This window comes from Schistocerca nitens, chromosome 1 (genome assembly GCF_023898315.1).
Source record: "Schistocerca nitens isolate TAMUIC-IGC-003100 chromosome 1, iqSchNite1.1, whole genome shotgun sequence".
Taxonomy (NCBI): Eukaryota; Metazoa; Arthropoda; class Insecta; order Orthoptera; family Acrididae; genus Schistocerca; species Schistocerca nitens.
This window is the reverse complement of record NC_064614.1, coordinates 244,614,696-244,628,000: the sequence shown is the minus strand read 5'-3', so window position 1 is coordinate 244,628,000 and position 13,305 is coordinate 244,614,696. Positions and strand designations below refer to the sequence as shown.

The 13,305-nt window shown below is 41.4% G+C and overlaps 1 protein-coding gene across 9 annotated transcripts in view; it reads left to right on the top strand.

The window, feature by feature from the left end:
• The window catches only part of LOC126246592 (uncharacterized), a 175,465-nt gene that overhangs the window by 141,735 nt on the left and 20,425 nt on the right, over positions 1-13,305 (top strand). For 5 of the 9 annotated variants that reach the window (XM_049948408.1, XM_049948406.1, XM_049948409.1 and 2 more), the window contains one exon: positions 1,619-2,699. The exons of 1 other annotated variant lie outside the window; for it this stretch is intronic. In XM_049948408.1, coding sequence (XP_049804365.1) covers positions 1,619-1,918 — 300 coding nt within the window. In that variant the 3' untranslated portion in view covers positions 1,919-2,699. Of the gene's footprint in view, positions 1-1,618; positions 2,700-7,509; positions 7,622-9,966; positions 10,136-13,305 lie in introns of those variants that run through there. 3 more of the 9 variants (XM_049948412.1, XM_049948411.1, XM_049948414.1) reach the window with 2 other exon arrangements.

Sequence of the window (13,305 nt, the reverse complement as noted above, 5' to 3'; positions counted from 1 at the left end):
ACAATGATTGAATGTTTGTGGATGATAATGCTTCATGTCATCAGGTAACAATTGTTCATGATTGGTTTGAAGAACATAATGGAGAAGTCAAGCAAATGATTTGGCCACCCAGATCACCCAACACTGAATCCCATTGAACATTTATGCAACATAATTAAGAAGTGTGTGCACAAAATCCTGCACTGGCAACACTTTTGCAATTGTGGATGGCTATAGAGGCAGCATTACTCATTATTTCTGCAGGGACTTCTAAGAATTTGTTGAGTCCATGCCACTTAGAGTTACTGTACTACGCTGTGCAAAAGCTGGTGACACAATTTTAGGATGTATCCCATGACTTTTGTCACCTCAGTGTATAATTTTTGCTGCAGTTGTTACTGGTTTCGGGTTGACATGCCTATTCTCAAGCCACAACACCTGGTTTGGTAGTGTCAGTCAGGTACAACAGTAGACATATAAATTAATATTGATGAGAATAGTTATTACCCAGAGTTTGACTTTTGTATAGAAGTTATTTGTGCCTTTTGGGACCATATTGTAGACTAGTTATGGTTAATAATAACTACTGCAGCAAGCCTTTACATTCAGGCAACTGAGACAAACAAAATAAAGAAATTATCAAATTCTCTCGGTGATAAAAGATTCCTGAAGGGGGTATCGTTTATCAACCATTTTTACACAGTCAAAGTTTTCTTTGGCAGCTATAAAGACAGTTAAGATGCGTTTAGATTGACCATATTTTATGGCAATATTGGGCCGCTGTAGCGTTGCCATCACCATTGCTGCAGTGTGGCTGAAATGGAAGGCAATTTTACAGTATGGCTGAGCAATATTGTTGATGTTGCAGGTAGTTGGTGACGTATTGCTGACGAGTTGCCGGTGTTGTCCACCAATGGAGGAGAATACTTTGTGTTGCAGAGCAATATCTATCTCCATTCTTGTCTGTAAATGCTTTCCTCTCATGCTCACCTCTGTTTCCTGCTTCTCTCACTGACAGCACTTTAATCATATGTCTGAGTAAAAACAATATAATTTTGCTTTTGTTCAAAAGGTAGCACACATACATATGATCACATTTTGTCTCGAATGGTTGTATCTTCATGTGTATATGTGTATCACTTTAATATTCAATTTCAATTTTGTTATAGATGATTAGACCAGTGTGTGTGACTTGAAAATATTGAAAGTTTACATTATGTATAAACAAAAGTGTGGAATCCTGCCCACTCATATAACATAGGGTGCCTAGGAAGCCGTTTTCTCAGATAGCCAGACAACATTCAAGCAGATCTTATTAATGGAGATTATTACAGTAAAGTAAATTGACAATACTTAATTTAGCCTTTTTACTAAAAGGTGTTGCAAGCAATTGGCAACATGCAAATAATCAATGTCCTTCGATGTTTCCATGCAAGCAAATCACATACGTTCATAAGTCACTGCTATCAAGTTTATATCACACCTCGTCTTCTAGTGTGCCTCTTCTAGTGTGGCCGAGGCTAAATGAAGTGCCGCTTATATTCTCTCCGCATAGAGGCCGCTCCTATTGTGGTGTGGTTCTAGTCAGCATATTATTGGCTGACATCGTCTCAAAGCCTTATCAGCTGTTACTTTTCAGGCCGACATGCTGGCACTTGATGTTACGCCGGAACATTCCTCCCCCAAAGTGATGGACAGTCATCGTGTAGGAAGCGCAACAATGGCAGGTGAGGCCGGAGGGTGGATGCTGCACTGGGTTGGAAGCTGTGGCTACAGGGGACGTCAAGCTTCCGGATGTACCCCACCATCCAGCCTACGCTCTGGTGGAAATGTCCCCTGCCAAATGACCAGTAGCGTACACGCCCACCCCTGGAGGCCAATAACAAGATGTGTAAGACATCGGCTGCTGTGGTGTGAGTGGGTCCAGCTGCATTGGTAGGACGAGAGGAGGTGAAGGCTCCATCTGAATGAGGTCATCCTGTGGTATCATGACACCTTCTGGCAGCTGCTGTGGTGGTGCTGTCCTCTTGATCCATGAATCTGGGGAAAGAGACACAGAGGGATCACCTGGCACATGGAAGTGACGAAGTTGATTGTGATGTCGGCACTGCAAGTCTTCTGGGCTGAAATAAGATACATGCCAACGCCAAGTTGATGGAGGATCTCACCTCATGCCCACCATTTGCTGCCGCTCAAAACCCAGTAAAAGACAATATCATGCGACGCGAAGTGATACTTGCAGCTTTCCTGTGGCTCCGGCTGCTGAGGAAGGTGGAGCATGTGGAGCAGTGTCCGATGGTGGTGGCCGTGAAGCAATTCCACTGGTGATGGTCCATCTCGTGTCTGTGGAGTGAAGTTTGGCCATCTGTTGCCTGAAGTTTCTGACAAAATGTTCCGTTTGACTGTGGATGAAGCGGTGCACTTAGATTCTGTATGCCATCGTGTTCACAGAATGCAAAAAGTAGAAGACAACACCTCAATTGTGCTATGTGGCATTGTCAAGTTCATTGGCACAGCAAAAGGGAACTTGCTATATGAGTCAACCACAATCAACCAAAGAGTGTTCCAAAAAGGTCTTCTCACAAAGTCGTATGTGCACACATTGCCATGGTGGCTGCAACTTAGGCCAAGCAGAGAATTTTTGTGATGAAGCGGACTGGTTTTCTGCACATGCGTGACACTGTGATGTCATCCGTTCTATTTGGGTGTACATACCCTGCCAAGATAAGTGTTGACACACTAAATGTTTTGTACGAACAATCTGCCAGTGTCCTTGGTGAAGTAACTGCAACACTTCTTTATGCAAAGCTTTATGGATCAATACACTTGACTGTCCACTGTCATTTTGAACAAGAATCACTCTTTTGTGTATAGTGAAGCTATGCTAACATGCAAAGTGTCCTTCTTAAATTTTATTGGCAGATCTAGATTTCAGCTAGAAACTAGCCATTCTCAATGCACTATCATTTTTGATCAATGCATGTAATGCCTGTTGGTCGGGTTTCATCCACAGTTCATTGAATACTACTCAGTAGTCCCCTGCAGCCACAGCTTCCGATCCAGTGCACATATTACTAAAGTCAGTTTGCAGAAGAATTTTGGAACATATACTGTGTTTGAACATTATGAATTATCTCAAAGGAAACAATTTATTGATAAACAGTCAGCATAAATTCGGAAAATATCATTGTTGTGAAACACAACTAGCTCTTTATTCACACAAAATAATGAGTGCTTTTGACAGAGGTTCTCAAATTCATTCCCTGTGTCTAGATTTGCAGAAGGCTTTTGACAATGTTCCTCACAAGCTACTACTAATCAAATTGCATGCCTACACAGTATTGTCTCATTTGTGCAAGTGGATTCATGATTTCAAAGGTCACAGTTCATAGCAATTGGCGGAAAGTCATTGAGTAAAACAAAATTAATACCTGGCATTCCCACGGAATGCTTTTCCTAATCTACGTGAAAAATTTAAGAGAAAATCTGAGCAGCCCTTTAGATTGTTTGCAGATGATGCTGTCTTTTACCATCTTGCAAAGTCACCAGGTGATCGAAACCAACTACAAAATGATTTAGACAAGCTTATCTGTCTAAATCTGTCAACTACATCTACAACCACATCTACATCCATACTCCGCAAGCCACCTGACAGTGTGTGGCAGAGGGTACCTTGAGTACCTCTATCAGTTCTCCCTTCTATTCCAGTCTCGTATTGTTCGTGGAAAGAAAGATCGTTGGTATGCCTCTGTGTGGGCTCTAATCTCTCTGATTTTACCCTCATGGTCTCTTCGCGAGATATACGTAGGAGGGAGCAATATACGGCTTGACTCCTCGGTGAAGGTATGTTCTCGAAACTTGAACAAAAGCCCGTACTGAGCTACTGAGCATCTCTCTTGCAGAGTCTTCCACTGGAGTTTATCTATCATCTCCGTAATGCTTTCGTGATTCCTGAATGATCCTGTAATGAATCGCACTGCTCTCCGTTGGATCTTCTCTATCTCTTGTATCAACCCTATCTGGTACAGATCCCACACCAATGAGCAGTATTCAAGCAGTGGGCAAACAAGTGTACTGTAACCTACTTCCTTTGTTTTCCGATTGCATTTCCTTAGGATTCTTCCAATGAATCTCAGTCTGGCATCTGCTTTACCGACGATTAATTTTATATGGTCATTCCATTTTAAATCACTCCTAATGCCTACTCCCAGATAATTTATGGAATTAACTGCTTCCAGTTGCTGACCTGCTATATTGTAGCTAAATGATAAAGGATCTTTCTTTCTATGTATTCGCAGTACATTACACTTGTTTACATTGAGATTCAGTTGCCATTCCCAGTACCATGCATCAATTTGTTGCAGATCCTCCTGCATTTCAGTACAATTTTCCATTGTTACAAACTCTCGATATACTACAGCATCATCTGCAAAAAGCTTAAGTAAACTTCCAGTGTTATCCACAAGGTCATTTATATATTTTGTGAATAGCAACGGTCCTACGACACTCCCCTGCGGCATGACATGCTGCGTTCTGTTATCTAGGAACTCTTCAATCCAATCACACAATTGGTCTGATAGTCCATATGCTCTTACTTTGTCCATTAAATGACTGGGGGGAACTGTATCAAACACCTTGCGGTAGTCAAGAAGCACGGCATCTACCTGTGAACCCGTGTCTATGGTCCTCTGAGTCTCGTAGACGAATACCGCGAGCTGGGTTTCACACGATCGTCTTTTGAAACCCATGCTGATTCCTACAGAGTAGATTTCTAGTCTCCAGAAAGGTCATTATACTCTAACACGATACATGTTCCAAAATTCTACAACTGATGGACGTTAGAGATATAACTCTATAGTTCTGTACATCTGTTCGACGTCCCTTCTTGAAAACAGGGATGACCTGTGCCCTTTTCCAATCTTTTGGAATGCTGCACTCTTCTAGAGACCTACAGTACACTGCTGCAAGAAGGGGCGAAAGTTCCTTTGTGTACTCTGTGTAAAATTGAACTGGTATCCCATCAGGTCCAGTGGCCTTTCCTGTATTGAACGATTTTAATTGTTTTTCTATCCCTCTGTCATCTATTTCGATATCTACCATTTTGTCATCCGTGCGACAATCTAGAGAAGGAAGTACAGTGCAGTCTTCCTCTGCGAATCAGCTTTGGAAAAAGACATTTAGTATTTTGGCCTTTAGTCTGTCATCCTCTGTTTCAGTACCATTTTGGTCACAGAGTGTCTGGACATTTTGTTTTGATCTACCTACCGCCTTGACATAACACCAAAATTTACTAGGATTTTCTGCCAAGTCAGTACATAAAACTTTACTTTCAAATTCATTGAACGCCTCTTGCATAGCCCTCCTCACACTACATTTCGCTTCGTGTAATTTTTGTTTGTCTGCAAGGCTTTGGCTATGTTTATGTTTGCTCTGAAGTTCCTGTTGCTTCCATAGCAGTTTTCTAACTTTGTTGTTGTACCACAGTGGCTCTTTTCCAACCCTTATGGTCTTGCTTGGCACATACTCATCTAATGCATATTGTACGATGGTTTTGAACCTTGTCCATTGATCCTCAACGCTATTTGTACTTGAGACAAAACTTTTGTGTTGAGCTGTCAAGTACTCTGAAATCTGCTTTTTGGCACTTTTGCTAAACAGAAAAATCTTCCTACCTTTTTTAATATTTCTATTTACGGCTGAAATCATCCATGCAATAACCGCTTTATGATCACTGATTCCCTGTTCTACATTAACTGTTTTAAATAGTTCGGGTCTGTTTGTCACCAGAAGGTCTAATATGTTATCGCCACAATTTGGTTCACTGTTTAACTGCTCAAGGAAGTTTTCAGATAATGCACTTAAAAAATTCACTGGATTCTTTGTCCCTGCCACCCATTATAAACGTTTGAATCTCCCAGTCTATATCTTGTAAATTAAAATCTGCACCCAAAACTATAACATGTTCAGGAAATCTACTCAAAATATTTTCCAAATTTTCCTTCAGGTGTTCTGCCACAACAGCCACTGAGCCAGGAGGCCTATAGAGACATCCAATTACCATGTTTGAGCCTGCTTTAACCATGACCTTCACCCAAATTATTTCACATTTCGGATACAATTTCCTTCGATACTATTGCACTTTATAGTGCTATAAACATGCCTCCCCCTTCACTGTCCAGCCCGTCTCTGCAGTATACATTCCAATCTGAATTTAGAATTTCATTACTGTTGACATCTGGTTTCAGCCAACTTTCCGCCCTAGTACTATGTGGGCATTGTGACCGCTCATTAATGAGAGCATTTCTGGGACCTTTCTGTGGACGCTTCAGCAGTTTACTATTACCATATTAGTATTGTCAGTCCCTGTTGTGTATTGCCTACTGCTACCTTGTCGTGTCTCAGGAGGCATCTTGTTGGGCCTAGGGAGGGAATTCTCTAACCTAAAAAACCCACATGTGCACTCCACATGTACTCCACTACCCTTGTAGCCGCATCCTGCGTTTAATGCACGCCTGACCTGTTCAGGGGGACCCTACAATTCTCCACCTGATAGCAGAGGTCGAGAAATTTGCACCCCAGATCTCTGCAGAATTGTCTGAGCCTCTGGTTTAAGCCTTCCACTCGGCTGCAAACAGGGACCGCGATCGGTTCTGGAAACGACGCTAGAAATAGTTAGCTCAGATTACACCCCATGAGCGAGGCTTTCTACATTCACCAACCGCCTGTATGAACTGAGGTTGACCTCTGAACCCAGACAGCACGAGTCATTGGTGCCGACATGAGCAACAATTTGCAGCTGGGTGCACCCAGTGCTCTCTATTGCCCCTGGCAAGCAGACAGAGTGAATACTGGCCTTCTTCCCTGACCGTCCCGCTATTATATTAGGGATTACAGTTACAGATAACTTAAGTTGGCATGCTTACATAGATAATGTTGAGGGGAAAGCTAAGCAAAGACAGTGATTTATTGGTAGAACGCTGAGAAGAAGCAACAGGTCTTCTAAAGAGACTACGTACACTACACTTGTCCGTCCTGTTTTGGAGTGTTGCTGCGTGATGTGGAATCTGCATCAGATAGGATTGATAGAGGACACTGAAAAAGTTCAAAGGAGCACAGCTGATTTTGCACTGATGCAAAATGGGGAGAGAATGTCGCAGATATGATACAAGAGTTGAGATGGCAATCATTAAAAGAAAGCTGTTTTTCTTTGTGGCAGGATCTTGTCCCAAATTTTCAGTCATCAACTTTCCTATTTGGATACTCTAATATTTTATTCGTGTCCACCAACATAGGAAAAAATGGCCACTGTAGTAAAATAAAAGAAATCTAAGTTTGCACGGAAAGCTCTAAGTGTTAATTTTTCATACATGCTGTTGGAGAATGGCTGGGTAGAAAACTATCTTGAAGGTGGTTCGATGAACCTCTGCTGTGTATTTTAGTGTGAGTTGCAGAGTAGTTGTGCAGATGTAGGTAACAAAATATTTGTGTTGCTCAATTGTGTCACATATACTTTGTAATTTCTGTTTTCAGATGTCGGCATCCCATGGGCCAAATAAAACTCTCAGTGTTAATGGGTTTGGATTTTCAAGATCAGAATTTATTAAACCATCAGTAGCTCAGCATCCTGGAATGAGTAAATTTGGTAAATAAAAATCACCATGAGGAAATTTGGAATTGAGGGAGAAGGGAACAGATAGAGAATGGTTGTGGTTGTTATTTGTGTGTGTGTGTGTGTGTGTGTGTGTGAGAGAGAGAGAGAGAGAGAGAGAGAGAGAGAGAGATTTTGTGTGTGAGATTGTGTGTGTATGTGACAAAATCTTTAATATCTTTTAGAATGTAATGACCTCACTTGTTTTTGTTGTGTGTCAAGTTGTTGTGTGTCCAGAAACAATAATTGAGCCCTGTTTTAACCAAATTCCATATTCACCTGACTACACTGAAGTGACAGAAGTTATGGAATACTTCCTAATGTTGTATCAGACCTCCTTTTGCCTGGTATAGTGCAGCAACTTGATGTGGCATGGACTCAACAAGCTGTTGGAAGTACCCTGCAGAAACTGTGAATGTGTTGCCTGTGCAGGATTTTGTGCACAAACTGAGCTCTCGATTATGTCCCATGAATGTTCTATGGCATTCCTGTTGGGTGATTTGAGTGGCCATACCATCCACTCGAATTGCCCAGAATGTTTTTCAAACCAGTAGCGAACAATTGTGACCCAATGACATGGTGCGTTATGATCTGTAAAAATTCCCTCGTTTAGGAACATGACATCCATGAATGGTTGCAAATGGTCTTCAAGTAGCTAAACAGAACCATTTTCAGTCAATGATTGGTTCAGTTGGACTAGAGGACCCAGTTCATTACATGTAAACGCAGTCCACATCATTATGGAGCCATCACCAACTTGCACAGTGCCTTGTTGACAGCTTGGTTCCATGACTTTGTGGGGTCTGCATGCACTCGAATCCTACCGTCAGCTCTTAGCAACTGAAATCAGTGCTTGTCTGTCCAGGCCATGGTTTTCCAGTCATGTAGGGTCCAATTGATGTGGTCACAAGCCCAGGACAGGTGCTGCAGGCCATGTTGTGCTGTTAGCATTGGCACCCACATTGGTCGTCTGTTGTCATAGCTCATTAATGCCACATTTTGCCACCCTGCCCTAACAGATATATTCGTTGTACATCCTACATTGATTTCTGCAGTTATTTCACAGAGTATTGCTTGTCTGTTAGCTCTGACAACTCTATGGAAATACTGCTGCTCTTGATCGCTAAGCAAAGGCTGTCGGCCACTACATTATCCTTGGTGAGACGTAATGCCAGAAATTTGGTATTCTTGGCACACTCTTCACACTGTAGATCTTGGAATATTGAATTCCCTTACAATATCTGAAATGGAATGTCCCCTGCATGTAGCTCCAACTATAATTCAGTATCCAAAGTCTGTTAATTCCATGAATCACTTGTGTACAAATGACAACACGGCCAGTGCACTGCTCTTTTACACCTTGTGCATACAATACCAATGCCATCTGTATATGTGTATATTGCTATCCCATGACTTTTATCACCTTAGTGTATAAGACGATGTTCGCTCCCTAAATTCATCATTTGAAAAATGTAGAATCGTCTTACATTTGCAGACAAAGCCTTGGTTACTGAGGTCAAGGAGGGGTTGTCATTCATTTGCAGATGAAAATTTGATAATTGAGGTCACGAGCAGATATCATTTAAAGGTTTCAGAAAGGAGGGATGAGTTACAGTGGCTCCAGCCTGGCTGAATGTGGGCAGGTTAGAAGTGAACAGGCAGCAAATTTTATTATGTTATGACCCACGGGATTGCATCCCGCATAAATTGTGCCCTTGAACATCTACGACGTTTGAACTACAGTTCACCTGAATCTAAACTTTGGTGGAACTGAATGGACATTGCAAATGTACAAATACTCAGCAATAGTATACATTTACAGGAAACAAATTAATTCTTAACAAACTAGGAAAAGACAGATTGCTATGTACTGTAAAGAAGACATGTCATTTTGCAGATGGACACAATTAAAAGATGCTTTATTGTTCTTCAGTAAATCACACACACACACACACACACACACACACACACAAACTATTCACAACACACAAGCAAGCACACCTCACACACAAATGACTGCCAACTCCAGCATCTTGGGCTGGGCATTCTGGTCCGAGATGCTGGAGTTGGAGTTGGTTTGGTAGTCGTATGTGTATGTGTGTGAAGCATGTGTGTCTCTCTTTTACTGATGAACAAAAACTTTCTGTAAGTGTCATTTAATTGTGCCTGTCTGCAACTTGACATGTTTTCTTTATGGTAAGCAGCAATAGCAATCTGTCTTTTGTAATTCTTCAAGCTTTCCCGGCGAGGGGTTGTCATGTTGATTAATCGGGTTTCTGCCAGTTGTTCGTGTCTTTCCTGCACGGTATTTCAACTGCGTGACTCGCAGTCTTTTTCAGGTGCTGTCTGATACTGATTCCAGTGTGGAACGAGTCCGCTACTTATGCCTACATTGTGCTAGGCGTTCCCTCTGCCGTCCGCGCCGTGTCTGGCGCTCTGTCCGTGGTGTGTGCCAACCAATAGCAATGGCTGTAGAATTTTCTTCTAGCTGCAGCTGTTCCGAATGCTGTGCGTATACTTTGTGGTTATTACCTTTTGTCAGTATAGCTGAGTTAAGTTCTTAATGGTGTCCAAGCTGTGCTAGATGTTTTGTCTTATGATTGTCGTTATTTGAGTCCTTCTGTGAATTAGGACGTTCTGTTACCGTGCTGTGTCGTGTTAGGCATTCCGTCCAAAGTTCTATAAAGTTAAGCTTATTAACAATGCCTGGCACACAAAAATTGGCCTTATAGTTCATGATCAGATTGTTGCTCAGGCCTGGGCAAAAGCATAGTCTCTTTGGGAGGCCAGCTGCATTCAGTTTTTGCATTATCTGAATTTTGTATGGATAGTGTTGCAGCCCTTTGTGCAATATTTGCTGTACACTATGATACAATATATCAGGTTGCAGCACATGCTTGTGTGCAGAATGCCAGGGACTTCAGCTGAAGGCTTATTCCACTCTTGCAACATTTCAGATGTCTACTCAAGTTTTGCCCTTCCACCTCTCTTTCGCACTGTACCACCCCTTCCCTCAAAGTTCCATATTCACATTTTGATAACACGTGCCAACTGGACAGGGGAATGACGTGCAAGATTGTAATGAGCAAAAAATGTATGCTGTGCAGCCACATAGCTGTCATTCTTTTTGTAAAACACCTTCACAACAACAGTGCATTGTTCATTGGTCCACGACACCATCTCATCTTAAACGTCAGACAAGCATAGATTGTCACACAGAGAGGCGTTCGGTTACTGACAGGAATGACAAAAACTATAAATACTTAAGTTTTCAGACAAAATCCTTCCATAAAAGTCACAGTTACATCTTCGCACCTGGAGGCAGTAGGTCTTGCAGGTCTTCTGGAAAAAAGGGATGGGATCTGTAAATCTTGATGAAATGTTGAAGAAACCTTAAAGTTTTGAAAGATGCAAACAAGATTTTTGGAACATTTTGAAATTTTTTAACACAGCAGTTTTGCAAATGATAAATTGGTAAAGGGGCTGGCCATGTTGTAACTGACAATTTTAAATCGTTTTCACTGGGTGGGTCATTGGTATGACTAAAGTCTGGATTTCTAAGTGCAATAAAATAGTAAAATAGGCAGAAGAAAGGTGAAAATAAACACCAAAATGAGCAAAAATGAATACATGCAAATATGATAGCTTCACAGAGCTCTTCCGTTATTGAAGGGTGTTACAGTACATAGGGAGATCATCCTGAGATTTTCTTATGTAAAACTTCTGCTTCTATCAGTGAAGAATGACTGTGCAGTGAAAGTGTTCTTTCAACATTGTATGATGTCACAGTGCACATGAAAAACACAGTTCTTCTTCAGTGAATTCCTCTTCACCAGAAAGCTTTTTAAAAATTTGTCACTGTGTTTTGTCACTGTTTTGTAACTGGAATTTTTGTCTAGCAACTGATTCAGTGTCTCAAATGGAAGTCTTGTATCCTCTTTTGTTTCTGACAACAGTGTTACTGAAATCTAATCTATCAGAGAAAGTGAACGTTTCAAGGAATTATTTTGAGCTTCCAGCTGCTTTAAAATGTCAGGTGTTGTGGAGAAATGATTATGAATATCCTGTATCTTTTCTTGGATGTCACTTTTAGAAAAACATTCTTCGGCTGTAGCAATATTGACTGCACCTTTTACATTTAGGGAATTGATAACATTTTTCACTTCAGTGAAATGTTCCACTTAGTACGACAGCCTGTAACCACTTCCCAACTGAGTTAAAGTTGGCTGAGGAGGTAAAGCCAAATTTGGAAGTAGTTCATGGAAGTTTTGAATTCTAATGGATGGCTTGATAAACACTTTCTTCACACTAGAAAGAGACGATCCATGTCGTTATACTGACTTCTGTCAGTTTGAGCAACACAATATAAACTGTGAGCAAGGCATGCCAGATTAACTAATTTAGAGTGAAGAACCTTTAACCCAGTTCTTGCTTTAACGATATGTGGAACAGCACTGAGAAATAACAGTACACTGTCGTACCATATCCCTCCTAGCTACAAGAAAGCTTACGAGTTATTGACAAACTTAGCAACAGTGGGATGATTTACTTGGTTGAGTATTTTTGTATTAAGAAGAAATTATCTGCTCCCTGCTTTCATAGCAGCAACTACAGCACTAATACGCACCATCTCGATGCATCTGTGATTTCATCAATAGAAATCTACATGTTTTTGTGCTTCAGTATATTTCAAATATCACAAATTACATAACTGGTATAGTCATGTATATTCAAATACAGAGAGATGTAAAGAGACAGAATATGGTGCTGCGGTCAGTAACAGCTATATAAGACAACAAGTGTCTGATGCAGTTGTTAGATTGGCTACCGCTGCGTAGTTGGTGCACAAGCGATGGGATACTGCATCTTTGATGTGCGTGTACTGTGAATATCAGGAATCCAGTCAAACATCAAATTTCTGACATCGCTGTGGCCAGAAAAAAATCCTGCAAGAATGGGACCAATGAGACTAAAGAGAAACATTCAGCATGACAGAAGTCCAACACTTTCACAAATTGCTGCAGATTTCAATGCTGGGCCATCAGCAAGTGTCAGCGTGTGGACCATTCAATGAAACATCATTGATATGGGCTTTCAGAGTCGAAGGCCCACTCATATGCCCTTGATGACTGTGCAACACAAAGCTTTATGCCTCACCTGGACCCGCCAACACTAACATTGGACTGTTGACGACAGGAAACAAGTTACCTGATTGGATGATTCTCATTTCAAATTGTATCTAGTGGATGGACGTGTACAGGTATGGAGAAACCCCCATGAATCCAAGTGCCCCGCATGTCAGCAGGGGGCTGTTCAAGCTGGTAGAGGCTCTGTAATAGTGTGGGGCACCTGCAATTGGCATGATATGGGATGCCTGATACCTCTAAATACGAGGTGTGGCTAGAAAAAAACCGGACTAGTACTGGTGAAACAATAAAACGAATGCAATAAGGCTGAAAGTCGCGTGGCCTGTCACGTGACTCTCGCTCCGCCTACTGCTCGAGTTTCATCTGCCTCCTGCACTCAGTCTGCCCGTGGCATCTGTTTTAAGTAGTTGACGTTTTGTCTGTGCGTCGGAAAATGTTGAGTGTACAGAAAGAACAGCGTGTTAACATCAAATTTTGTTTCAAACTAGGAAAATCTGCAAGTGAAAAGTTTGTAATGTTACAACAAGTGTA